The sequence below is a fragment of the Hoplias malabaricus genome, chromosome 9, assembly GCF_029633855.1.
Source record: "Hoplias malabaricus isolate fHopMal1 chromosome 9, fHopMal1.hap1, whole genome shotgun sequence".
Taxonomy (NCBI): Eukaryota; Metazoa; Chordata; class Actinopteri; order Characiformes; family Erythrinidae; genus Hoplias; species Hoplias malabaricus.
The window spans coordinates 42,211,188-42,237,386 of NC_089808.1; the positions used below are offsets into that span (position 1 = coordinate 42,211,188).

The window sequence follows — 26,199 nt, forward strand, 5'->3', positions numbered from 1 at the left end:
AGATAAACACACACACACACACACACACACACACACACACACACACAGAGAGAGAGAACCCAGGTTATAACAGAACAGCATGTGGTTCTCTGGGCTTATTTATCTAGAACAGCAGATCACAAAGACCACACCAGCTTATCCCATGGTGTGTGTGTGTGTGTGTGTGTGTCTGGGGGGTGTTACTGGGTGTTATATGGGCCTGGTTCTGGGGTCTCCTGAGTGATCATCCAGTGCCAGCACCTGAGCTTGCTAATGATTTATGTGTGAACAAATGCCATCAAATCCTCACAGCAAAGTACACACACCTATTGAAATAGAGCAGGGTGAAAGAGTGTCCATTAGCAGTGTATCCCAGGGGTGTGTGTACATGAATTCTCAGTTAGACCGAGGACTGACCAATAGGAGTCTCCCTCAGCTCTGCTCCTATTGGACCAGGGCTGGGCTTATCCGGCTACAGTGAGCCCTGGATTTCTCAGTTTATCCAGATCACTTAAACCCAACATCAAGCCTAAACAACCAGGAGAGACAGGGGGCGCTCTTATTGCACATAATAATAATAATAATAATAATAATAATTTTAAGTTAAAATTAAACAGTATAAATACAGAGTAATAAAAAGACCATGAAGTTTACGCCTCTCAGTTTAGGATGAAGTTGTGTTGATGTAAACAGACTGTCCAAACAGTTTCACAATACAACAGCGCCCTCTGGTGGAGCGGGTAGGAGCTGCACGGTTAAAAGGCGCTCTGTGGTTGCCATGGAGACAGGACTCGTCCCCCTCTGGAGCAGCATGCAGTCGGGTGTGGAGCGGGTGTTTGGTCTTGTTCTGGAGGACAGTAGGACACTGCTGGAGGGGGACAGCTCCAGTGGAGACAGCGGGGAGGACATTATGAAGGACACCGACGTGTTTGGGAGGAGCGCGCTCTCCGCCGCGTGCGCGCTCGGCAGAGCTAACTTCGCGCGGGACGCTGTAGAGAAGAACGGCGCGGATGTGAACGCGCCCACGGCACGAGGTAAATACACACACACCCAATCACCGTGGGGTGTGAAATAAAAAAAACAGTTAAGTGTGTATTAATTACTGTAGACACTGTAGGCTGTGTTCCAAACAGTGGAGTGTGTCCTACACTATGGACACCGTGGGGTGCGTCCTAGACACTGTGGACACTGAGGGGTGCATCCTAGACACTGTGGACACCGTGGGCTGTGTCCTAGACACTGTGGACACCGTGGAGTGTGTTCACTGTGGACACCATGGGTTGTGTCCTAGACACTGTGGACATTGCGGGGTGCGTTCTAGACTCTGTGGACACCATGGGCTGTGTCCTAGACACTGTGGACATTGTGGGGTGCGTCCTAGACACTGTGGACACTGGTGGGGTGAGTCCTAGACACTGTGGACACTAAGGGGTGCATCCTAGACAATGTGGACACCGTGGGGTGTGCCCACTGTGGACACCATGGGTTGTGTCCTAGACTCTATGGACATTGCGGGGTGCGGACATGAGTGTGGTGTGTTCTCCCTGTGTCTGTGTGGGCTTCCTCCGGGTGACTGTCTGTGAGGAGTGTGGTGTGTTCTCCCTGTGTCTGTGTGGGTTTCCTCCGGGTGACTGTCTGTGAGGAGTGTGGTGTGTTCTCCCTGTGTCTGCATGGGTTTCCTCCGGGTGCTCCGGTTTCCTCCCACACTCCAAAAACATACATTGGTGTCCATAGGTGTGAGTGTGTTCCTGCCTTGCGCCCAGTGATTCCGGGTAGACTCCAGACCCACCACCGCCCTAAACTGGAAAAGGGTTACAGACAATGAATGAATGGATTCATATTTTTAACTGAAGGCACAGTTGTGTCCCTGAGTCTGATTTGCACAGGGTACAACAAGTAGTCTATAATCACCTGGAATTGAGGCTCCTCGGACAGTCACACCAGGGTTCCGTTCCCAGCTTGGGCAGGAACACCATGCTAGACCAGTAAATGTCTCTGGGCAAGACTCCTAATTCTAGTTAGCCTACAGCTATAAAGAAGGTGCAAAGCACCACAGATGTAAATGTAAACGTAAATGATAAATTGTCTTGTAGGGTACATGTCTCTGCACTTCGCTGCGATGTGGGGACAACTGGACACTCTGAAGACACTGCTGGACCTCGGCGCTGACCTACAGGCCGCTAACTTCCGCGGAGAGCGAGCCGTGGATGTGGCTCTTCGCTATCAGCAGTCCGACTGCGCTGAGTTCCTGCAGTGGGCCGGTGAGAGTGGGAGATATACACACAGATAACAAAACGAAACTAAACACCTCTCACACACACACACACACACACACACACACAGGGAACAAAAGACTGGTAAAGCCGAGTAATGCTGAAAATAAAAAGGTTTGTTTGTCAAAAGGTCAGTGAAAGGTCTGGGCAATTAATCAACATTCATAACTTCTAATCAACATAATCTAGTCTATGTCAATTATATCAATTATTTAACTTTTTTTTTTTACTTCTGCTATGTCCCCACTGTGTGTTCAAATACTGTCCTTTTCAAACCACACTAATACGCAGTAGTCACATGATTCAGCCTCTATCTGCCACACGGAAGCAACATGGAGGAGAACCTAAACACAGAGGTCAACCGAGCGACTCGAGCTCGTACCGAAGATAAACACAGCGTCTGTGGTTTGGACGTGTTGAGTTTTGACATTAATTAAGACGACACTCAACAAAAAGAAGTCAAATGTAAACACTGAAAAAAAAAAAAAAATTAAACAACAAAGGCACAATCACACACCAAATATGAACAGAGCTCAAAAAATGAGAAGAACAAGCTCCCAGCGACTTTAGAAACAAATATCCTGTTTGTTGTGGCTGTGGCTGTGGTCTTCTAGCCCTCAGACAGCACTGAATTAAAGACTTTCTGTAGTGGAAATCACTGCGTGTGTCAGAAACACTTCCCAAACTCACTGTCTATAAACACAGTTCATCACCACACCCACAAACACAAGTTAAAACTTACAAATGCTGTGAAGAACCCAGATATAAACAGGATCCAGAAACACTGCTGGATGAAAAGTGTACTGTGGTTTGACAGAAATGTATTCCGCCTCCACTGGGCTAAACGTAGAGGGACCGTCGGCTTGTTATAAACACACAGTTCAAAAGCCAGCGTCCACAGTGGAGTGGGAGACTGTCACGTCTGTGAAGGCACCGTTAATACTGAAGGATATATACAGGGTTTGGAGTGACAGATTGCCGTCTAGACAACATCTTTTTCAGAGAAGGCTTTGTTTATTTCAGTGAGATGAGGCCAGTCCACATTCTGCACGAATTCAGGGTTTGAATGATTTGCACATCATTGCATTCTGTTTTTTTTTTTTTTTTTTTAATATACTGACGTTAGATTTATCTTGAGTTATACTCTGTTCTGAACGTCTCTCTCCACAGAGGCGAGGCAGAGTTTACAGGCCGCACTGACTCGAGTCAGAGGCATCCTCGCAGACCCAGAGAGGGTTCAGGGGAAGCTCAGCAAGGAGGACAAGGTAAGGCCTCACCTCCACGGCCCGAGGTTCTGTCGTTGGCTTCTGGTCTTCACTTTCTCAGAGTGGAGCTGCTGCAGCTCCTCCACCTCATAGCACTGTCACCATACACCAGCCTCCATCACTGCTCCCCATTGGCCAAGCTCTGCGCTCCTGGTCAGAATCAGAATCAGAATCAGAATCAGAATCTCTTTATTTCGCCAGGTATGTTAAACATACTAGGAATTTGTCTTGGTGACAGCAACACATGTATGACATGTAACACGTACACAGATTGTTAACAAAAACTCTAAAAGAGGTACAATAAACAATAAATAGACTAAAAAAATACAGTTAAGTACTAGAAAAAAAAAGAGCGTTAAGACATAAATTAGACAACGTAAAATATAAAATCTATACTGTACAGATATGAGTATGAATATAAATGTTTCCAGATATTCCTAAAGTAGGTTATATTATATATTGTTGTAGAAGTTACAGAAATAGAACTTCTGTACAGCTGTGCAAAATAGCATAGTGCAAGTGAGTAGAGTGTCCTGTTCAGTGCAGTTATGTCCAGTCGGTTTAGTTCAGTGGTTTGGAGACTCAGAGGTGTTCACTGTGGTTGAGGAGAGCTACAGCTCTGGGAAAGAAGCTGTTAGCATGTTGTGTTGTGCTGGTTTTGATGATCCTTAGTCTTCTACCAGAAGGGAGAGTCTGGAAGAGGTGATGTCCAGGATGTGAGGGGTCAAGCATAATTTTGCGAGCGCGTTTCCTCACCCTGCTGGTGTGGATCTCCTGAAGCGTTGGCAGGTTACATCCAATGATCTTCTCTGCTGATCTGATGATGCGCTGGAGCCTGGCTCTTTCTTGTGAGGTAGAGGAACCAAACCAGGTGGTTATGGATGAGGTGATGATGGACTCGATGATCACTGTGTAGAACTGGATCATCAGGGTCTGTGGCAGGTCAAATTTCTTGAGCTGTCTCAAGAAGAACATTCTCTGCTGAGCTTTCTTGGTGATGGAGACGGTGTTCCTCTCCCACTTCAGGTCCCTGGATATGGTGGTGCCCAGGAGCTTGAGTGACTCTACAGTGGAAACTGCGGTGCCCTTGATGTAGAGGGGGGATACAGGGGGTGGGTTGCGTCGGAAATCCACCACCATCTCTACAGTCTTGTCTGTGTTCAGCAGCAAGTGGTTGTCACTGCACCAGGACACCAGCTTACCAACCTCCTTTCTGTAAGCAGACTCATCACTATTGGCTATGAGGCCCACCAGAGTGGAATCATCTGCAAACTTCAGGAGCTTTACAGCTGGTTCCTTGGAGACACAGTCGTTGGTGTAAAGGCTGAAGAGAAGGGGTGAAAGAACACACCCTTGTGGAACTCCAGTACTGAGTGTTCGAAGGTCTGAGGGGTGTTTCCCAAGCCGCACATACTGTCTTCTGTCTGTGAGGAAGTTTGCAATCCACTGACACATGGAGTCCGGCACTGACAGCTGGGACAGTTTGCTTTGAAGTAGCTGCGGCACAACGGTGTTGAAAGCCGAGCTAAATTCAACAAACAGAACCCGAGCGTAGGTTCCAGAGCTGTCTAGATGCTGAAGGATGAAGTGGAGAGTTAGGTTGACCACATCATCAACAGATCTGTTTGCTCTGTATGCAAACTGCAGGGGGTCCAGCAGGGGGTCTGTAATGGTCTTTAGGTGGGCTAAGACCAGGCGTTCAAAGACCTTCATGACCACAGATGTCAGGGCGACAGGTCTGTAATCATTAAATCCAGTGATGGTGGATTTCTTGGGGACTGGAATGATGGTGGAGGTCTTGAAGCAGGCTGGAACACAACGGAGCTCCAGTGATCTGTTGAAGATGCTGGTGAAGACTGGTGCTAGTTGGTCACAGCAGTGTTTTAGGATGGATGGAGAAACTGAATCAGGTCCCGGGGCTTTCTTCACCTTCTGTCTGCTGAAGAGTCTGTGGACGTCCTGCAGGCTGATGGTGAGACAAGCTGGGGGTGGAGGTGTGAGAGCCAGTGTGGGGGAGGAGGGGGGTTGATGATGGGGTGAGAGAGTCTGCTGATTGTCTATTGTTTGAAATCTGCAGAAGAACTCATTCAGGTCGTTGGTGAGCTGACGATCGTTCAGGTGGAGGGGGGTATTTCTCACCTTGTAGCCAGTGAGAAGCTGAAGACTGTTCCAGGCTGACGATGGGTCGTTAGCTGTGATGTGGTTATCCAGCTGCTCTGAGAACTTTCTTTTCGCTGCTTTAACCCCTTTCTCCAATCTGTACTTGGCTTTTTTGTAGACAGCTCTGTCTCCACTCCTGAATGCGGCCTCCTTCTCTCGCCTAAGCTGTTTCAGTTCTATAGAAAACCAGGGTTTGCTGTTACTGTGTTTAACACGTGTTCTAGTTGAAATACAGCTGTCTTCACAGAAGCTTATATATGACGTCACAGCGTCTGTGTATTCGTCCAGTCCGTCTGTCGCCTCCTCAAACACAGCCCAGTTTGTGGATTCGAAGCAGCCCTGCAGCTTCTCTATATCTCCACTGGTCCACCTCTTCACTGTTGTAATGGCCGGCTTGTTGGTTTTAAGTTTCTGCCGGTACGTGGGAATGAGGTGAACGAGGCTGTGATCGGAGAGCCCGAGAGCGGCGCGCGCAACAGCGCGATAGACATTTTTGATGCTTGTGTAGCATTTGTCTAGTGTGTTGCCTTCACGTGTAGCGCACACGATATGTTGCCTGTATTTGGGCATCTCTTTCGTGAGGTTAGCGCTATTAAAGTCCCCCAGAATGATCAGCAGCGAGTCTGGATGATCTCTCTCTAGTTCCATTATCTGTTCGGCCAGTTGTCTCTGCGCGTCGCTGGTGCACGCGCTCGGCCTAATGTACACGCCGGCCAGAATGAAGGAACTGAATTCTCTGGGAGAGTAAAACGGCCGACAGTTAATGAAGAGAGACTCCAGATGAGGAGAGCATGATGTTGACAATACTGTAGTGTCTCTACACCAGCGCTCATTGATGTAGAAGCAGATTCCTCCTCCCCTACTCTTCCCGCTACGTTCCACGTCTCTGTCCGCTCTCAGTAGCTGGAAGCCCGGTACGTCCAGCGCACTGTCCGGGATCAGCTCGTTCAGCCAGGTCTCCGTGAAGCAGAGGGCAGAAGCAGAGGAGAAGTCCTTGTTGGTCCGGTGGAGCAGGAGTAGTTCCTCAGTTTTGTTGCTGAGAGATCGGAGGTTGGAGAGGAATAATGATGGTAGAGGTGTGCGAGGCCCGCGCCGCCTGAGACGCACGAGCGCGCCCGTGAGTCTGCCCCTTCGTCTGCGACTCCAGCGTCTCCTTGCGAGGCCGAGCAGCGTCAGCGCGGCCGTTGTAAAGATTTCCACACACTCTGAAGGTTTTTGAATAAATTCCAGCATAAAATCAGGAGAAATGTTGTCCCTGGCGGTTAATAACTGTTCTCTGTTCCAGCTGACCAAGTTTGAGGTACAATAGACAACATTAATTAACAAAAACAAACATAACACGGAGGAGCTCGTCACCGTGGCTGCCGTCCTCGGCGCCATCTTGACTTGGTCAATCACACACACCCTGCTGTGCTCACACACAATGTCCTGAGTCTTTGATTCCTCTCTGTGGTTCTTTTGAGTCCTGGTTCCTCTCAAAGTTTCCTTTGTCTGATTTCTGTTAAACTGTTTATTGCTGTGGGCGGCACGGTGGAGCAGCAGGTAGTGTCTCTGTCACAGCTTCATGGTCCTGGAGGTTGTGGGTTTGTGTCCCGCTCCGGGTGACTGTCTGTGAGGAGTGTGGTGTGTTCTCTCTGTGTCTGCGTGGGTTTCCTCCGGGTGACTGTCTGCGAGGAGTGTGGTGTGTTCTCCCTGTGTCTGCGTGGGTTTCCTCCGAGTGACTGTCTGTGAGGAGTGTGGTGTGTTCTCCCTGTGTCTGCGTGTGTTTCCTCCGGGTGACTCTCTGTGAAGAGTGTGGTGTGCTCTCCCTGTGTCTGCGTGGGTTTCCTCCGGGTGACTGTCTGTGAGGAGTGTGGTGTGTTCTCCCTGTGTCTGCGTGGGTTTCCTCCGAGTGACTGTCTGTGAGGAGTGTGGTGTGTTCTCCCTGTGTCTGCGTGGGTTTCCTCCGAGTGACTGTCTGTGAGGAGTGTGGTGTGTTCTCCCTGTGTCTGCGTGGGTTTCCTCCGGGTGACTGTCTGTGAGGAGTGTGGTGTGTTCTCCCTGTGTCTGCGTGGGTTTCCTCCGGGTGACTGTCTGTGAGGAGTGTGGTGTGTTCTCCCTGTGTCTGCGTGGGTTTCCTCCGGGTGACTGTCTGTGAGGAGTGTGGTGTGTTCTCTCTGTGTCTGTGTGGGTTTCCTCTGGGTGCTCCGGTTTCCTCCCACAGTCCAAAAACACACGTTGGTAGGTGGATTGGAGACTCAAAAGTGTCCGTAGGTGTGAGTGTGTGAGTGAATGTGTGAGTGTGTGTTGCCCTGTGAAGGACTGGTGCCCCCTCCAGGGTGTGTTTCCACCTTGCGCCCAATGATTCCAGGTAGGCTCCAGACCCACCACAACCCCGAACTGGATAAGGGTTACAGACAATGAATGAATTAATGAATGTTTAGTGTGGAGTTGTTGTCAGAGTCGTCCACATTGTCCTGCTGTGTTGTCCTCCACATGTAGAACACGTGTCTGAACGTCTGCTCCGTGAACTCAGACTGGATCCAGAACGCCAAGAGCCCAACCGTCCAGGACTTCGTGGATCAGAAGAAGCATTTTGAGGAGGTTCTCGCTCCCATTCTGAAGAAGCTCTCAGCGCAGTGTGAGTGTGTGGCCTCTGTCTCCTCACTGTCAGAACAGAACCTCCTCTCACTGATACGGTACCACAGAACTGGACGCTTGCTCTGGGTCCAGTCTCCATGAAGGTTTGACCCAGTGTGAACAGCGCTGAAATTCACTGCTCATTGGAGTCTGCCTCTACACCTGAGGAATATAGTCAGTGTAAATTAAAGAGGCTGTAACACACCCACCATTTTACAGAGACAGGTTTATTAGTACATCATTAAATTAGGTTTTATTATGTATTTTAATATTTTTAAAATTGAAAATTACACGTCTGAGATGTTGGGGGTTTAGAGAGGTGTAAACTTGGAGAGATAATGGTGTTTAAGAAAGTGTTTGTGTTTATTGATCATCAGTGAATACTGATATCTACCCTGTGTGTGTGTGTGTGTGTATGCTTTGAATCCACAGCAGAGGCCTCACCGAAAACCATCAGAAGTTAACACACACACATACTCACACACTCACACAGACACACAAACACACACACACAAACACACACATACGCACACACGCGCACACACACACACACACAAGCACACAAACACACACACACACAAACACACACACATACGCACACACACATACGCACACACGCGTACACACACACACACACAAACACACACACACAAGCACACACACACGCACACACACACACACGCGCGCACACGCACACACACACAAGCACACACACACAAGCACACACACACACACGCACACACACAAGCACACACACACAAGCACACACACACACACACACACACAATGCTTTGTAAAGCATTTTGAAGCAATGCTGGGAAAAATCAACAAAATCATTTTTAAGAACAAACAAACGCCTTCGCACCGAGGACACACTCCTGAAATAAAACACAGAAGCTGACACACACTGGTGGGTTTTCCTTGCTGTTGTTGTGTTGTTGTTGTTGGAGAATTATTCACTGTGGTGCAACACAATAATATCGAAGAACACAAATAAAATATGCATCACATACAGAGAAGGTCTGATTTTAGGCCGTTCACACAGTTAATGTTCGACACGTAGTGAATAAACCCTGAGAGCACGGAGACGCCGGGCCACTGGTGACCCACTGAGGGCAGAGCGGGAGGTCCACTGGTGTTTTACACAGCGTTTTCTGAGCGGACCGCTGCTGATTAAACAGAGTTTTACACAAAATGCCACATTTTAGCACTTTTCCATTCACAGTGTAATTTACATTTTCTCCTTCATTGGGTTCTTTTTGTTATTCTTTATAAATAAGATCAGTAAATAATTATAATCAGCACAGTGTCAACATTTAATCATTTACTCATTTTATATCAGTCTTACACTCAGTATTATATCTCTCAGAGTTGTTGGTGATATTTGTATTAGTGTGTTTTCCAGAATAAAAGTCTCTGTGAATGTAAACTCTGTGTGAGGAGATTATAAATGAGTTCTATCCGGTACAGGACAGTAATGGACCAGCAGTGGTCTACAGTCAGTGGTGTGAGTCTTTTTATGCCAGTGGACTGATATATGCTCCTCTCTGGGATGCCTTCCGTGAACACCAGGGGGAGGCAGAGCACCGCTGTAAGTCTCAGTGGGATCGATTACTGATTTATTTGTTTGTTTTTATAAATAAACCAATACCTTGAGCACTACCTACAACAGACCACAGTATGACCCTGGTACACGAAGCGTGTTCATTAGCACTTTGCAGCAACTCTGTGCCGCAGAAACAGCTTCAGCTCAAAGGGAGTGGCTTTACGTTAGATGGAGGAACATTGCTGTGAGGCTGTGATGGCAGACACGAGAGCTCGAGTGCAGTAGCGACGTGTTGAATGAAGCAAAGACAAAGGTACTGGATGGTTCTCCATCAATCGAGAGGACCCAGCCCAATGCTGAAGGCTGTACACAGCCCTCTGGCCCACGCTTAGCATTGAGCGTGACCTTTAGCTCTACAGCATCCCAAAATATTTCATTGGTCAATCCTTGTCTGTGTTTACAATGGGCGGAAACGAGCCATTGTAAGGGGTGTCCAAAATAGGTTTGGCCATGCTCCCTGACAGCACGCCCCTTTGGATCGAGTGCTCGGGAATCCTCTGGTCTTCCCTGGATTTGAACACTGGAAGCTGCATGTGAGCGTGGAATGGGAAGGCGGAGTGGGGTTTTAAAGGTTTTAAATGCGGAATTAAAGAGGTTTTAAAACCTCCATCTGAGAGACTGGGCAGCACGGCGAGGAAAGACCCGGATGGAGTGATGAATTTATTCATTTAGACGCGCTTACACGACTTGAGACCAGACGTATGGACGAGAAAGACCACGTAAACTTCACTGACCGAGAGGAAAGCGGAACCTGTTTGTGTTGGATGTCTTTCATAATTTTCAAATGTTAGGACTTTTTTTCTTGAGATTTCCACCAGCTGAACACCTTCTCGACGTCCGAACCTAAGGAAACTTTTGAGAAATCTATAACCGGGCTTTAACTGTTATTGTTTTGTAACGTTTTCACCTCGTTTCTGTGAATTGTGCGGTGTCTCGGTACGCGGAGGTGTGAAATTAACAGTTGGGCAAACGGCAGTTGGGTTTAGAACGTTGGCGAATTCAAATACAAATTTAAAACCTCACGTTCGTTGGGTCGTTTTAACGTTCGAACTGCCTCCGTCAGAGCTATACACACAAAGAACTCACTGTGAGCGCCAACCTTTACCTCTTTATCTTCGTTTTTTCGACTAAACACGTTTCAGGAAATTCTGCCTTGTTGTGTATTTATGCGACAAATATCCGCGCTGCCTTATTCCCGTTCAGGACCCGCTCAATAGCCGTTAGCTCAATGCTGAACCGACGGGTGGACTACGTTAGTTGAACTGAACTGAATCGCACCGGGACAGAACAGCTCGGGTTCAAAGAAACAAGCGGCGAAGTCTCTCTCAGGATGGAGTCTCTGTCGGGAATGTACATTGCCGGCACCGGGACGGAGACGGACTCTGTAACCGGGGACGTAGACTCTCTCCCGGGTGGTGTAACATTAGTAGACCCGGTGTTGGACGGGATTTTAATGGACTCTTTCTGTCAGCAGCAGGGATGGATGCGCGTGTACGGTACGTCAGCGTTTTTTCTTTCTTCCTAGTTTTTTATTTATTTTGTTGTTTGCTGCTTGGGAAAAATATGTATCCGTTTAGTAGCTACATGTCTCAGTGGCGTTCCCCCAACAACCAGGACTTAGACTGGTATCTCAATGTAAGTGATTATCTCATAGTAGAGAAACGTGTCCTCCTGTGGCAGTTGTTCCTGAATTAATATCTCATAACATCTCTTAAAGGTATCTCGTAAAAGTGAGAATGGTTCAATTCATGACTCTTATCTCATAATAGTTATCATAGTCTCACAGTACTTATATACTATCTCATAGTTATACATAGATACATATCTCATAGATACATACACAGTAAACAATTAGCCGTTGATTCAACGTTGAAATATCGTAATGACTGCCGTCTAATCAACGTTCTCTTAAGGTTGAAAATGAAAGTTGAAAAGACGTCCAAACACAGACATTGAAAAGACGACCATTAGACGTATTTTGGACGTCCATTGACGTTATTAATTGGTCCCGAAATAAATTACTTGTATAAAACGTGTTTTGGACGTCCACTGACGTTATCGATTGGTCACCACTTAACTAACTTATTAAGATGGATTTTGGACGTCCATTAATGTTTAAAACATGTCCTTGACGGACAGACTACTTTTAGACCTATTTTGAACGTCTAGGGATGTTCCTTGTTTACTGGGTATTTTTTTAATACATTAAAGAGTAGGTTGTCATTATGAGATGTCATCAGTTTGACATATTAACTCATCTTAATGAGAGTTTACGTCATAATTTATATATTAAGTCGTAATTACGAGGTAGTAGGCCGTCATTCTGAGACAGTTGGTAAACTTCATGACATTTTAGGTCATCATAATGAGATATTAGATCATATTTTGAGATAGTAAATCACTTACAAAATGGCACAAACAGGCTTCCGTAGTTTCCGAATGTTTCTCTATGTCGTGTGTCATTGCAGGGGGGACACTGTGTCTTAGATGTTTGAGGTGATTCTTTTGAGCAGCTGCAGATGATCCTGAGGTCACTGTGGTGAATGTCCTGGGGGGTGTTGGGCTGCGGAACAGTGGAACTGTCTTCTCTGAAGTGACAGAACCCATAAATTCCATTTACCTTCACAGCTTTGGGTAGATGCTCTGATCCAGAGAGACGTAGGTCTGTTACAGAAATATAATGGCGCTTTCGGAGTCTTGCCCAAGGACTGGTATTCAAACGCTTGTCTGGAAAATACTGCTTTTTATTGTGGATTTTCTCATTTAAGAATGTCATTGTTGCACCTTAGTCTCTGGGAAATTAAGTTGAATGTAGGTGGACATTTACAGGCTGTGCTTCTCTTGAAGAAATATGTACTGCCCCCTTGTGTTCTGGTGGTGTATTTGCTTTAAGGGCATTAGGAAAGCAGACCCTCTTCATGCCTGATAAGAACTGAACTCTGTCTGATAATTTATGGCGCTGTAATCTCGTCGTCTTATCTCTCTTCGAGTGTTATGGGCCTGTTTCTCTCCTGCTGTCAGAAGTTACGGGACGAGACAGTTCTCTGAGGAGGTGAAGGGCAGGTCAGTGGGCAGTTTGGACAGTTTTATTTTTTTCTGTTATTTAGGACCCTGATGTGGCGGGTTAAAAGAACGGGATCTGAACTCCTGTCTACGTACGTTTACAGTGAGACGCATGACTGCATTTGTTCACTGCATGTGCACGGTAATGTGTGAATATGGAGCCCACCAACTCTCACACTGTGAAACAAGACCCCCAGCAAACGTCAATGCGTTGGCTTTTTTAGCAAATGTTTTTGGAGTTCTGGAAAATCTGGTCACGTCTGTGGGTAACGTTATGTAAATCATGTAATCACTTGGGTATCTTTCCTCTTTAAAAAAAAAAATAATATTTTATTATTATTATTAATTAATTAATTAATTATTATTGTTATTATTCTGTTCATTTTTGAAGAATCTTGATTCATTCTCCACCTGCCTTTCCTTGTCCCTCAGTGTAAACTTTATGGAACTAGACCCTGACGTGTAGTGATTTTTGTTTCTTCGCCTGTAAACCTTTAATAAATAATAATAAAGATAAGTTGATGTCTCGGGCGGAGACGCTGTGGGTCTGGGACGTCAGCTCCCGGCGTCAGGTGATGTGTGTTTGCCTTGTGTCTGGTTACAGTGATGGCGTATAATCATTATCAGAGCTGGTGTGTGTTGGTTATCTGGGGTTGTTTGCCGAGTCTGTTGTCATGGCAGCACGCTGGCGGTCCCGCCTCCCCCCGCTCCCGCCCCCCCCCCACCGAAGGAGGCCAGTAGAAACATGGGACGCAGTGACCTTGTGAGACTGAGAACGTCTTTTTTCATTCATCTGCCAATGTTTCCAATATCCTCACATCCTCCCGGTATCGAACGAGGAGGAGGATTAGAAAGGGGTGTGTGTGTGTTGTATATAGTGTGTAGTTGTGACATCACATCCATGGCTAGCTAACATCAGCTGTGGTTTGTGTTATTTATTTGTTTATTTACTTATTTATTACTATTATTATTCATTTTATTTATACTGAATCTTCTCTGGACAGTTTCACACAATCACCCAGTCACTCACACACACACACTCACACCTGTGGACAGCATCTCACATTCACACATTCACCCAGTCACTCACACATTCACCCAGTCGCTCACACACACACACACTCACACCTGTGGACAGCATCTCACATTCACGCATTCACCCAGTCACTCACACATTCACCCAGTCACTCACACACACACACTCACACCTGTGGACAGTATCTCACATTCACCCAGTCACTCACACACCCTTACACCTGTGAACAGTATCACATTCACACATTCACCCAGTCACTCACATCCTCGTCTTTATAAACCCACTCCCTGTGGTGACTGCGCTGTCCCTGTATTTGTCCGTCCTCCACTTCAGACTGAAAGCAGTGTGACACTGAGACATCAGTGAGTCACAGTGAGATTTTCCAGAGATGGCAGCGTGTCCTCAGTTCTCGTCCCCTGTTGAGTCTGGACTTGAGTTGCTAGGCGTTCGACTCGGATCAGTGAGATCAGCGAGAGCTCCCGGGAAGCTGAGCCGGGGCTCTGTGATGTGGAGGATGTTGAGAAATCAGGGAGAACTATTCCTTCTTGCTCATGATCTCACATTGTTGATCTTCTGGGAGTTTGCCGGAATGTCCTCCTCTATTTATAGATTTATTTGTGCATCCTGGGAACCAGAGAGTGAGGCTTCTGAGCGACGTGCGTCCTGGCTGATTGGATCAAAACGATAGCTGAGTTAATGCACTGATAAAAACGCACAAACAGTCAGGAAATACACAGAAATAACCAGAGGGTGTATTCCCACTGCAGTCCCTGTGCTCACAGCACATACAGTATCACTGTAACATACAGTTCATACAGAGTATTAAACCTTTCACCCACCAACCCACACACTGTAAAATAAGACCCCACCCCCGGTCACTTCTGTGGGCTCTAAGTCAGAAAACACAGGCTAAAACGAGTCGTTCTGATTCTGCTCTGCTTCTGATGTCGGGTGCAGAGACTTTAGAATGGCCCCGCCCCCTCGTCTGAGTCTGTCCAATCACAGCGCTGGACCCGCGTTTATGTGAGAGCGCAAAGACAAGGTTAAACTCAGCAAAACAGACACAACGAGCGCGGAGAAATAAGAGCACTGAGTAAAAACGGAGAAGAAAGAGAACAGAGTGAAAACGGCTAAAAACCAGAGCTTCTGCTCCTCGCTCCTCACTGCTGTGCGCTCGGGGTCGGGGTGAACAGCGAGCGGCTCATTATCATTTAAAGGAACAGGTGCTGAAAGCGGGCGTTCTGAACAGGGGCTGTTTACACAGGGGGAGAACACTGCTGTGGGGCTCGTGGGGTTTGGACTAAAGCAGGACACAGAAACAGAACTGTGTTCCACTGTGGAGAAGAGGGGGGTGCTGAGACCAGACGTGAGCCTGCTCTCGTACGAATGTTTAGTGGTCAGACTCTGAGGGGGAGGATTAGCGGGGGCCGCAGTGAATAGTGTGATTGTTTGTTAGTGAACAGCCCCAGACCTCATTGGTCTCACAGGGTGTGTATCCCTACTGTCCCCCCCACCCTCCTCCCCTCTACTCCACCCTAAAATCCCCCGGCCCCTCGCCTCCTCGTGTCCTCATGGCTGGGAGAATGTGCCGGGGCCCGTGATGTAATAACACTGTTTTTATGAATGACCTCAGTGAGCAGGAACGGCGTTCCACAGGCTGAAATAACTCTGTAAGGACGCCGTCCGGCACTTCCTGCTCTCTGTCTCTCTCTCTCTCACTCTGTCTGTCTCTCTCCCCTCTCTCTCTCTCTCCCCCCCTCTCTCTCTCTCTCTCTCTCTCTGGGTGTCTCTGTCTCTCTCTTGCTCTGTCTCTCTGTGTCTCTCTCTGTCTCTCTGTGTGTCTCTCTCTCTCTGTGTCTCTGTCCCTGTCTCTCTTCTCTCTCTCTCTCTTCTCTCTCTCTCTCTCTCTCTCTCTCTCTCTCCTCGTCCCGCTCTCTCTTCTCGTCAGTGTGAGTCATGTGAGTGATGTGAAGTCATTGGGAGACTGCAGAGGAACGTTTTTCCGTGCCTGGGATTCTTCTGTCTGCTGTACCCTGGCTCTCACAGTTGCTGGCCGTCTGTCACATGTTTTGTAGGTTTCTAGGGGAGAGTACGGACTCGGCTGGGGACGGGGGACGCGTGGGAGGAGCTGGTGGGTGCTGACGTAGCTGCTTTATCATCGGAGACGTCAGGATTTAAACCCTGCCGCTCCAGCTGGGCTCTGTGTGGAGAACCGGGGAGGGCTTACCCCCTGCTGATCCGAAACACGAGCGGCCGTAGGCTCTTGCTCTTAAGGTTGTGTTTTTACAGACGCAGCGGTGAAGACGTGTTTTTAAAGTTGTGTGAGGGACCCGTTACCAACAGAGCCATGTTTAAAATCATCATCGTCATCATATTCCTCTGTCGTTGATGTTCTGGGCTCAGCACTGCAGAAACTGCACTATGTAACTGGGTGGTAGAAAACCACCTCTCATCCTCTTTGATTTCAGGACAGTCCAATCGTGTTCACCCGTCTGTGACATCATCAGTCAGCGAGCTCCCACAGCGCCCCCTCCCTGTGGCTTCAGTTTTCCACGTGACCTTGTTGATACTTACCCTTTGGTTTTTGAGTGACTGCACAACTGTTAACCCTTTGTTAACCCAGCGATATTCTCCAGTATCAGGTCAGGACACACACCGAGACCCCTCCCGACGGTGGACGTGAACAGAGAGTCCTTCAGGGTCCAAACAGAGCGTCCGTGTCTCATCGTTTGTCCATGACTCAGTCACAAGGCCGTGTTTAATTGAGGTTAAATGGCTGAGCGTGTCTTTGTCCGCTCTGTATTTAACACGGTGTGGATTAGGATTAGGACTATGCTCCTCTCTCGCTGCTCCGAGGGGCTTTATTCTGAGGGAGACCCTCGTGTTTAAGCCTATTAAAGGTTCACTCAGAGAAAGGGAAGATGGCGAAGGGGTTTATCTCTGTGCTATGGTTAGAAATAATATTTATATAACACTCGTGACAGAGATTATTTATTATTTTTATTTTAAATGTCACTCTCAGGGGAGGACTCTTTTGTAGGCGCTGAATGAACCAGATTATGGTCCACAGAGTGGGCCCCCCACTGTGTGTGAAACAGACTTGGTGTGACATTTGTCTGTGGAAACGTTTCTTGAAAAATATCTAACCTAAAGCGCCCTGGATGGGTTAGAGATGGGAGGAATCTGAAAGAGAAAACGGCTAAAAACCAGAGCTTCTGCTCCTCGCTCCTCACTGCTGTGCGCTCGGGGTCGGGGTGAACAGCGAGCGGCTCGTTATCATTTAAAGGAACAGGCGCTTTTACCCCTTGCTTTTGTCTGAAAACTTATTTAGTAAATGACCTCATTTAGTGGAGCCTTGAATCAACATCTAAAGTTGGATTATCTTAGAAACCTGGTTTTCTTAGAGTACACACACACACACACACACACACACACACACACACTGCATATTCCATAGGCTGTTACGCAACCCTCAGGCCTTTTTGGGACCCGTTGGAGCCTCAGGAGTGGCGTCAGCTCTCCGAAAGGAAAGGCAGGTATCTGTCCATCCTCCACCCTTTCCCTCCGACTCCAGGCTTTAAGACCACGGCCGGAGGACTGAGGCGTTACCTGCAAACACAGGAAGGACCCCCCCCACTCTCTTCCTGTTTTCAACCCCAGTGCTGATCTATGGAGAGGATAAACCCTGTGTCCCTGGTCCCTGGGACGTCTGGCTCCTTCACAAGAAGATTTCACATCAGTCCCTTCTTCACCAGCCTGGCGACAGTGGCTCTGTGTGAAAGGCTCCGAGTTCTAGAGAGAGAACCGCTGATAATGGTGATAATGGAGGTGAAGGGAACCAGACGTCTAAAGAGCGTTTTGCCTTTTAAAGTGACTCTAATGTTTTCACCTTTAAATCACAGCTTCTGATTCATCGTGATGCTCCTCTGAGCTGTGACAGGGAGATCAGCACTGCAGAGACTGCACTATGTAACCCCTGGAGGCGGGTAGGTGGCCCCTGGAGGGTGACCCGCCTCACGCCCGGACGCCTCCATCGCCGAGGTACAGTTTTATATCTCCACAGAGAAACAGGAGCTCGCCGGAAGCGTCAGTGTCTGTGTTCTCTGGGGTGATGTAATTCCATCCAGTGCCTAAAGCGGAAGCAATTCTCCAGTGCCTCACTGGTGCTCTCCTTGAGGCTGCCATCAGATCCTCACAGCAATGTTCCAGACTGTAGTGTGTCCTTCCCCGAGGAGTAGAGGCTGGACAAACACCGTGGTGGCACCATTAGTTTCAGAAGAAACGCTGGATAAGCAACTGTCCACACCATAGTGTGTGTGTGTGTGTGTGTGTGTGTGTGATCTATAAACAGTGGAGGAGGATCTGGGGAATTATTCCTAAGCCCCTCAGGGTGGGGATTACGGCAGCTAAATTTTTATCTTCGGGACATGAATCCCTCCTGTGCTATTGATTAGTGTGTGTATGTGTGTGTGTGTGTGTTTCCACTCTTTAACCACTGAGTCGACAGCTTTATCCCTCAGGTTTTATCCCTCAGGCCTGGGTCTGGACCCTGTGAACGAGGCCGGATTGATTAGTTTAATTGGTTTAACCGTCCCAGGCTCGGCGCCGGCGCGGTGTTCCTCCGCTGCTCTGACCCGTGACTGAGCGAATCGGACCAGATTGTTCTGCCCTCATGGGACTGAAACCTGATCTTTCCCGGACTGTGTGAACTCGTCAAATCAGACACTTGCGAATGTGCTCCTTGATCGGACACGTGTCTGTTTTGTGAGCGTGAGACGTGAATGTAAAACCTCTGAGCTCTTTCTGGAGCTTCTTTATCTCGCCTCGCCCACGAACGCTGTCACGGTTCCTGATGAAGAACCCACTGAACTAATTGTTCTGGTTCTGGAGCCAGTTTATTTTTTTTGGTGGAAACGCACCAAACAGTTTCCAAATTAGGGCAGAGAGCCTCAACTGTAGACAATCCTGCTGAAGTGTGTGTGTGTGTGTGTGTGTGTGTGTGTGTGTGTGTGTGTGTGTTAGTGATAATGCAGAAAGGCCCTGGGCAGATTTGCGGAGCCAAGGGAATCTGGCGACACGGTTAAACACAGTTTGATTTCATGATTGAAGAACTCTGAATGGGGTCATATCTCTATCTCTTTCTCTCTCTCTCTCTCTCTCTCTCTCTCTCCCCCCCCCTCTCTCTCTCTCTCTCTCTCTTGCTCTCTGATAAGACTCAGTATGTAAAGAGGGAATGATGTGGCGCCTTCGTTTAAACACACGTCTGTAGTTATGTGTTTTTAAACTGAAAGTAAAGACACTGTGTCTAATGTGTGTGTACATTTCTCTCTCTCTCTCTCTCTCTCTCACACACACACACCTGGGACAAACCATCTTTCTCTTTCACCCTCTTCACATCTCTCTCCTCCTTCTGTCTCCCTCTCTTTCTCGTGTTGGTGTCTCTGGCTCCATCCGTCTCTCTTTAAGTCTCTCTGTCTTCTTCTGTCTTCCTCCCGCTCACACACACCCCCTAAGCTCACTGTGTCCAATTCCAGCTGTGGGCCAGAGGTGTGTGAACCCCTCCAGCTGTGGGCTGTGGATCAGTGGAACAGTGTTCTCTGGAGTGATCTGATGATCCTCCCTCCGGTACCTGAGCAACACTGAGCTGAAAATTGCGTCCTGCGCGAGAGCGGCGCGCGACAGCCGTGTCCTGCGAGTGGAAAGTGGACCGCGGCAGGATTTCCCTCAGCTCTGAAACAGGAGCTGGAACCTCGCGGCGGATAAAAATAAACTCGGGGGCGGGAGGAATGTGCCCCTGTCTCAGCGCTGCAGCGCTAACGCTAATGTCCAGGCTTCATTATTAATGCACCGCCTCACGTGACCTCAGGCCTCACGTGAGCAACACGTCAAAAATGATGTGTAAACCAACAATATTTATTAAATGTGTGTATGTGTGGGTGTATATATGTGTGTGTGTGTGTATATGTGTGTGTGTGTGTGTGTATGTGTGTGTGTGTGTGTGTGTATGTGTGTGTGTATATATGTGTGTGTGTGTGTGTATATGTGTGTGTGTATATATATGTGTGTGTGTGTGTATAAATAAACAGCTTTAACACAGTTATCTTAGTGATCATCCTCCGGAGGCCGAGACCCAGGCCTCTGTCTGACTCTGTAACAGCTGCTGCACTTAAGGTGAACAGAAGAATAATAAACAAAGCTGTTATTCTCCCGTTTGCAGCCTTGTCTCTCCTTAAATGACGCAGTAGTCGTGTCCAGGCGCCTGTTCAAGGTGTTTAACGTCATCTCTGCCGGGGTTAGAGTGTGTGAATATAGCAGCAGCGTTTAAGGTGGAACTACGTCGTGTTTGAAATAGTGAGGACCTTTCAGACTGTGGTGGTGTGGTGGGGACAGTGTTAAAACATCGGTGTATGTTCACTCTTCACTCTTCTGATTCAGAGTTTGGTTCTGTGTTGTTACTGTAGTTAACGCAGTGAGGTTTTTAAGGTGGTGGAGAGCAGCTGCGTGGTGCACACCACCTTTAAATATATTCCAGAGGCTGTGGTCCTACACTATTATTTATTAAAAGTACGATCTGGAGAAGAACCGTCACGGGTTTCTCTCTGCTGTCCCCACAGCTCAGTCTCTCCATCTGTCTCTCTCTGTTTTCTCTCTCTCTCTCTCTCTCTCTCTCTCTCTCTCTCTCTCTCTCTCTCTCTTTCTGTATGTATCTCTCTCTGTTTTCTCTCTCTCTCTCTCTTTCTGTATGTATCTCTCTCTGTTTTCTCTCTCTCTCTCTCTCTCTCTGTTATTTCTCTATCCCTCTGTCACTCTGTTTTCTCTCTCTCTCTGTTTTCTCTATCCCTCTGTCTCTCTGTTTTCTCTCTCTCTCTGTTTTCTCTATCCCTCTGTCTCTCTGTTCTCTCTCTCTCTCTTTCTTTCTCTCTCTCTCTCTCTCTCTCTCTCTCTCTCTCTCTCTCTCTCTCTGTGTTTTCTCTATCCCTCTGTCACTCTGTTTTCTCTCTCTCTCTGTTTTCTCTATCCCTCTGTCTCTCTGTTCTCTCTCTCTCTCTTTCTTTCTCTCTCTCTCTCTCTCTCTCTCTCTCTCTCTCTCTCTCTCTCTGTGTTTTCTCTATCCCTCTGTCACTCTGTTTTCTCTCTCTTTCTTTCTCTCTCTATTTTCTCTCTCTCTCTCTCTCTCTCTGTGTGTGTTTTCTCTATCCCTCTGTCACTCTGTTTTCTCTCTCTCTCTGTTTTCTCTATCCCTCTGTCTCTCTGTTCTCTCTCTCTCTCTTTCTTTCTCTCTCTCTCTCTCTCTCTCTCTCTCTCTCTCTCTGTGTTTTCTCTATCCCTCTGTCACTCTGTTTTCTTTCTCTCTCTATTTTCTCTCTCTCTCTCTCTCTCTCTGTGTGTGTGTTTTCTCTATCCCTCTGTCACTCTGTTTTCTCTCTCTCTGTTTTCTCTATCCCTCTGTTCTCTCTCTCTCTCTCTCTCTCTCTCTCTCTGTGTGTTTTCTCTATCCCTCTGTCACTCTGTTTTCTCTCTCTCTTTCTTTCTCTCTCTATTTTCTCTCTCTCTCTCTCTCTCTCTCTCTCTCTCTCTGTGTGTGTTTTCTCTATCCCTCTGTCTCTCTGTTCTCTCTCTCTCTCTTTCTTTCTCTCTCTCTCTCTCTCTCTGTGTTTTCTCTATCCCTCTGTCACTCTGTTTTCTTTCTCTCTCTATTTTCTCTCTCTCTCTCTCTCTCTGTGTGTGTTTTCTCTATCCCTCTGTCACTCTGTTTTCTCTCTCTCTCTCTCTCTGTATGTGCTTTCTCTATCCCTCTGTCACTCTGTTTTCTCTCTCTCTCTTTCTCTCTCTCTCTGTTTTCTCTATCCCTCTGTTCTCTCTCTCTCTCTCTCTGTGTTTTCTCTATCCCTCTGTCACTCTATTTTCTCTCTCTCTCTCTCTCTGTATGTGCTTTCTCTATCCCTCTGTCACTCTGTTTTCTCTCTCTCTCTTTCTCTCTGTCTCTGTTTTCTTTTCTTTTAATACATTGTAATTTATTATTGTACAGCTTTGACATGTGGATTGATTTATAATAAAACTGTGTTAAAAGTAAAAAAAGGTATCTTGTTCTCTCTCTGTGTTCTTTCTCTCTCTCTCTCTGTTCTTTCTCTCTCTCTCTCTCTCTGTTCTTTCTCTCTCTCTCCCTCTCTCTCTGTTCTTTCTCTCTCTCTCTGTGTGTTCTTTCTCTCTCTCTCTCTGTTCTTTCTCTCTCTCCCTCTCTCTCTCTCTCTGTTCTTTCTCTCTCTCTCTCTCTGTTCTTTCTCTCTCTTTCTGTTCTTCCTCTCTCTCTCTCTCTGTTCTTTCTCTCTCTCTCTCTCTCTCTCTCTCTGTTCTCTCTCTTTGTTCTCTCTCTCTCTCTCTCTCTCTGTTCTCTCTCTCTCTCTCGACTCCCAGGACCTTTACACAGAGTGGAGCTATTTTTAAGAGGTGTGTGTGTGTGTGTGTATCCTGTGTGTGTGTGTGTATCCTTGCTCCTGTCCTCTCTGAGCTCAGGGAGGTGGTGTTAAAGGTGCAGTGTTGTTACTCCTCTCCGTGAGTGAAGCGGCGGGGAGTGAGAGGACGCATGTGGGGGTGAGAGGACGCATTTTCACGTTTGGCTTCAACCGTCTGCGCTAATCCACTGCCCCCCCCCCCCCCACCCCCGGGCTCCCACACCCGGGTAAAGACCCCCGGACTGGTTTAAGCCCCTGCTGTGTCCCCCGTCCCTGGGCGTGTTCCTGTAGAACCGCGGCGCTGAGGGGTTCTGGTGTTTAATGACGGTCCTCACTCCTCGGCTCTAGATGTCTGTCACCGTCTCTCACTCAGAGCAGGCGTTAATTACTCACCTCCACACCTGCGTCCTCCCGAGAGCCCCACGGAACCGGGGAACCCTCCACAGAACCGGGGTGGACGTGTGTGTGTGTGTGTGTGTGTGCGCAGAGAGGTGTAAAAGAGTGTGTAAACAGGAAACAGTAGTGAGGAAATGTGTCTGTGGTGGTCCGCTCTGAGGGGACAGTTGTTCTTATTCACTCTGGAACAGAGTTCCTGTGTTCTGAGGACCTCCCTCTCACCCCCACACCACCTCCACCTCAGGTGTGTGTGTGAGTTATAAAGTGTGTGTGTGTGTGTGTGTGTGTGTGTGTGTGTGTGTGTGAGTTAGAGTGTGTGTGTGTGTGTGTGAGTTAGAGTGTGTGTGTGTGAGTTAGAGTGTGTGTGTGTGAGTTAGAGTGTGTGTGTGTGTGTGTGAGTTAGAGAGAGAGAGAGTGTGTGTGTGTGTGAGTTAGAGAGAGAGAGTGTGTGTGTGTGTGTTAGAGAGAGAGTGTGTGTGTGTGTGTTAGAGAGTGTGTGTGTGTGAGTTAGAGAGAGAGTGTGTGTGAGTTAGAGAGAGAGAGTGTGTGTGAGTTAGAGAGAGAGTGTGTGTGTGTGTGTGAGTTAGAGAGAGTGTGTGTGTGTGTGTGAGAGAGAGAGAGAGTGTCAGTGTGTGTGTGAGTTAGATGGAGTGTGTGTCAGCATGTGTGTGAGTTAGAGAGAGTTTGTGTGTGTGTGTGTGAGTTAGAGAGAGAGAGAGTGAGTTAGTGTGTGTGTGTGAGTGAGTTAGAGAGAGAGAGTGTGTGTGTGTGAGTTAGAGAGAGAGTGTGTGTGTGTGTGAGAGTTAGAGAGAGAGAGTGTGTGTGTGTGAGTTAGAGAGAGTGTGTGTGTGTGTCAGTGTGTGTGTTAGTTAGAGAGTGTGTGTGTTTGTGTCAGTGTGTGTGTGAGTTAGAGAGAGTGTGTGTATGTGTGTGTGTGTGAGTTAGAGAGTATGTGTGTGTGTGTGATTTAGAGAGAGAGAGAGTGTGTGTGTGTGTGTGATTTAGAGAGAGAGTGTGTGTGTGTGTGTGTGTGTGTGTGTTTGAGTTAGAGAGAGTGTGTGTATGTGTGTGTGTGAGGTGGAGAGTGTGTGTGTGTGAGGTAGAGTGTGTGTGTGTGTGTGTCAGTGTGTGTGTGTGTGTGTGAGTTAGATGGGGTGTGTGTGTCAGCATGTGTGTGAGTTAGAGAGAGAGAGAGTGAGTTAGTGTGTGTGTGTGTGTGTGTGTGTGTGTGTGTGTGTGTGTGAGAGAGAGAGAGAGTGTCAGTGTGTGTGTGAGTTAGAGAGAGTGTGTGTGTGTGATTTAGAGAGTGTGTGTGTGTGTGTGAGTTAGAGAGTGTGTGTGTGTGAGTTAGTGTGTGTGTGTGTGTGAGAGAGAGAGAGAGAGAGAGTGTCAGTGTGTGTGTGAGTTAGAGAGAGTGTGTGTATGTGTGTGAGTTAGAGAGAGTTTGTGTGTGTGTGTGAGTTAGAGAGAGAGAGAGTGAGTTAGTGTGTGTGTGTCAGTGTGTGTGTGTGTGTGTGTGTTTGTGTGTCAGGGAGAGTGTGTGTGTGTGTCAGGGAGAGTGTGTGTGTGTGTCAGGGAGAGTGTGTGTGTGTGTCAGGGAGAGAGAGTGTGTGTGTCAGTGAGAGTGTGTGTGTTTGTGTGTCAGTTAGAGTGTGTGTGTGTGTGTGTAGAAGGCTGTGACAGAGTTCTCGGAGGTCTCATGTTCTTCAGTAGAATTTCAGCAGAGCTGTAGGGAGAGTTTGAGATTGAGACGACGTCAGACGGAGGCTGTTCAGGGCCTGGTCTCTCCTCTGATTGGACGCTGAGAGACGAGTGGAGCACGCACCAGACACCCCACTTCCTCTCAGGAAACAACACTGAGACCCAGAAGCAGGAAATGGTGGCTGATGCTGCAACTGCTGTGGACGTGTCCTTCTCCGTCTCCGCGTTGTAAAGAAGAAGTGGAGACGGAGCCGAGACCCGAGAACCCGCGTGGTCTCAGATGAAAGAGGTGGAACGGGACGGACCTCGGCTGGGAACCGAAGCACATGTGTGAGCGCTCTCTTTCCGATCAGGCTTTATTTGGACGCCGTGCGCTGAAGGTGACCCCTGTCGGTCATGTAGCCGAGCGAGAAGAGACTCGCTGAAGACACTAGGACCCAGACACAGGGCCAGACCTCCTCCTCCTTGGACCATGAGTCTCAGAAGAACCCGGAGGAGCCGGAGGAGCTTGGCCGATCGACTCGGCTCCCCCAGAAGCCAGCCTCAAAGCTCCTCCGGCAGAGAAGGCTCCCTGCGCTGGAGGATGCTCAGCAGGCCCTGGCTCAAGCTTCGCTCCAACTCCGTTCCGGCCGAGCCCTTGGAAGAAGATGAGAGACGAATCCGAGCCAAGCGAGAGCTCTTCAGCCAGAACCAGAGCTGGTCCAACACTCTCCCGGCCAGCCTTCCGGTCTACAGGGTCCACAGCCTGCCGGACTCCAGCCGGATCACCAGCTCCGGGGTCCTGCTCGCTCACGTCCAGCCGCAGACCAACCGCCCCAGACCTTTCTTACGGTCCGTCTCAGAACCTGGCACCAACGTGGACCCGGAGCCCGTACCGCAGAGACACGACCGGGGCAGCCTGAGTCACCTCCATCTCTCCGGGATCCTCTTGTCCATGACCCGGAGGATCGGCCGGATCCTGACGTCCAGAGACGAGCTGGACGCCGCGGAGGTGTCGGAAGACGGTAGGAGAAAAGCGAGTCCTGGAGGGGGCTTTGTGAATGTGACGTGGGGGGCCCCCTCTCTGTCTTTGGTGTTCTTTATGTTTTGGTGGGGGTTTGACCCTCAGAGCGGTCCACGGTGAGATCTGATTGGTTCTTAGAGGCGAGGCTCTTATGAGGAGTCTTTATTGATGAAGTATAAGCTGGAGACGTGTGTGTGTGTGTGTCCACTCTGGACGTGTTGGGACACCACTGTCCGTACTGTGTTTCCTAAAAGTTCACGGACTGAGACCAGTTTGAATTGTGTGTGTTTTTGGACGTGTCTTTGCCCCGTAGTCGTTTGTGTATTTGATGGAACCGAGGTCGGAGCGCTCCCCTGTCCTTCGCTGTAGCGCAGACTCAGACTCGGACTCGGACCGTCACAGTACGCGGTTCTTGTGGTCGATATATTCCCCCAGAGATAATTGCGATAAACGATATTATGGTTATTATAGGACGGTGTTATTCCCCTCACATCAAGATAAAACCAATACCATGACAGTGCAGTTACACTCCTTCACAGAGCCTTTAAACATCATTATTTCTTAAGGTCATTGAGTTTATTTTGTTGTTAAAAATATTCAGACGTTGGAATTGGAACGTCAAAGTTTCCCTAAATAAAACATAAA

At 48.1% G+C, this 26,199-nt stretch overlaps 2 protein-coding genes and 1 pseudogene across 5 annotated transcripts in view; 2 read left to right on the plus strand and 1 right to left on the minus strand.

The window, feature by feature from the left end:
* The first annotated feature begins 786 nt into the window (after positions 1-786).
* On the plus strand, positions 787-8,791 carry ankrd45 (ankyrin repeat domain 45). Its single transcript, XM_066680329.1, has 5 exons — positions 787-1,013; positions 2,073-2,240; positions 3,423-3,517; positions 8,159-8,297; positions 8,729-8,791. Exons 1-5 carry the CDS (start codon positions 791-793, stop codon positions 8,758-8,760), a joined length of 657 nt encoding a protein of 218 aa, XP_066536426.1. The 5' UTR covers positions 787-790; the 3' UTR covers positions 8,761-8,791.
* Positions 8,792-10,444: 1,653 nt separating this feature from the next.
* rasal2 (RAS protein activator like 2) overlaps positions 10,445-26,199 on the plus strand; it is a 97,762-nt gene continuing 82,007 nt past the window's right edge. For 3 of the 4 annotated variants that reach the window (XM_066680500.1, XM_066680501.1, XM_066680502.1), the window contains exon 1: positions 24,506-25,555. In XM_066680500.1, the coding sequence (XP_066536597.1) occupies positions 25,024-25,555 (532 nt within the window). In that variant the 5' untranslated portion in view covers positions 24,506-25,023. Of the gene's footprint in view, positions 11,399-24,505; positions 25,556-26,199 lie in introns of those variants that run through there. The other variant, XM_066680503.1, reaches the window with a different exon arrangement.
* Positions 14,404-21,630, minus strand: LOC136707216 (RNA-binding protein 25-like; annotated as a pseudogene).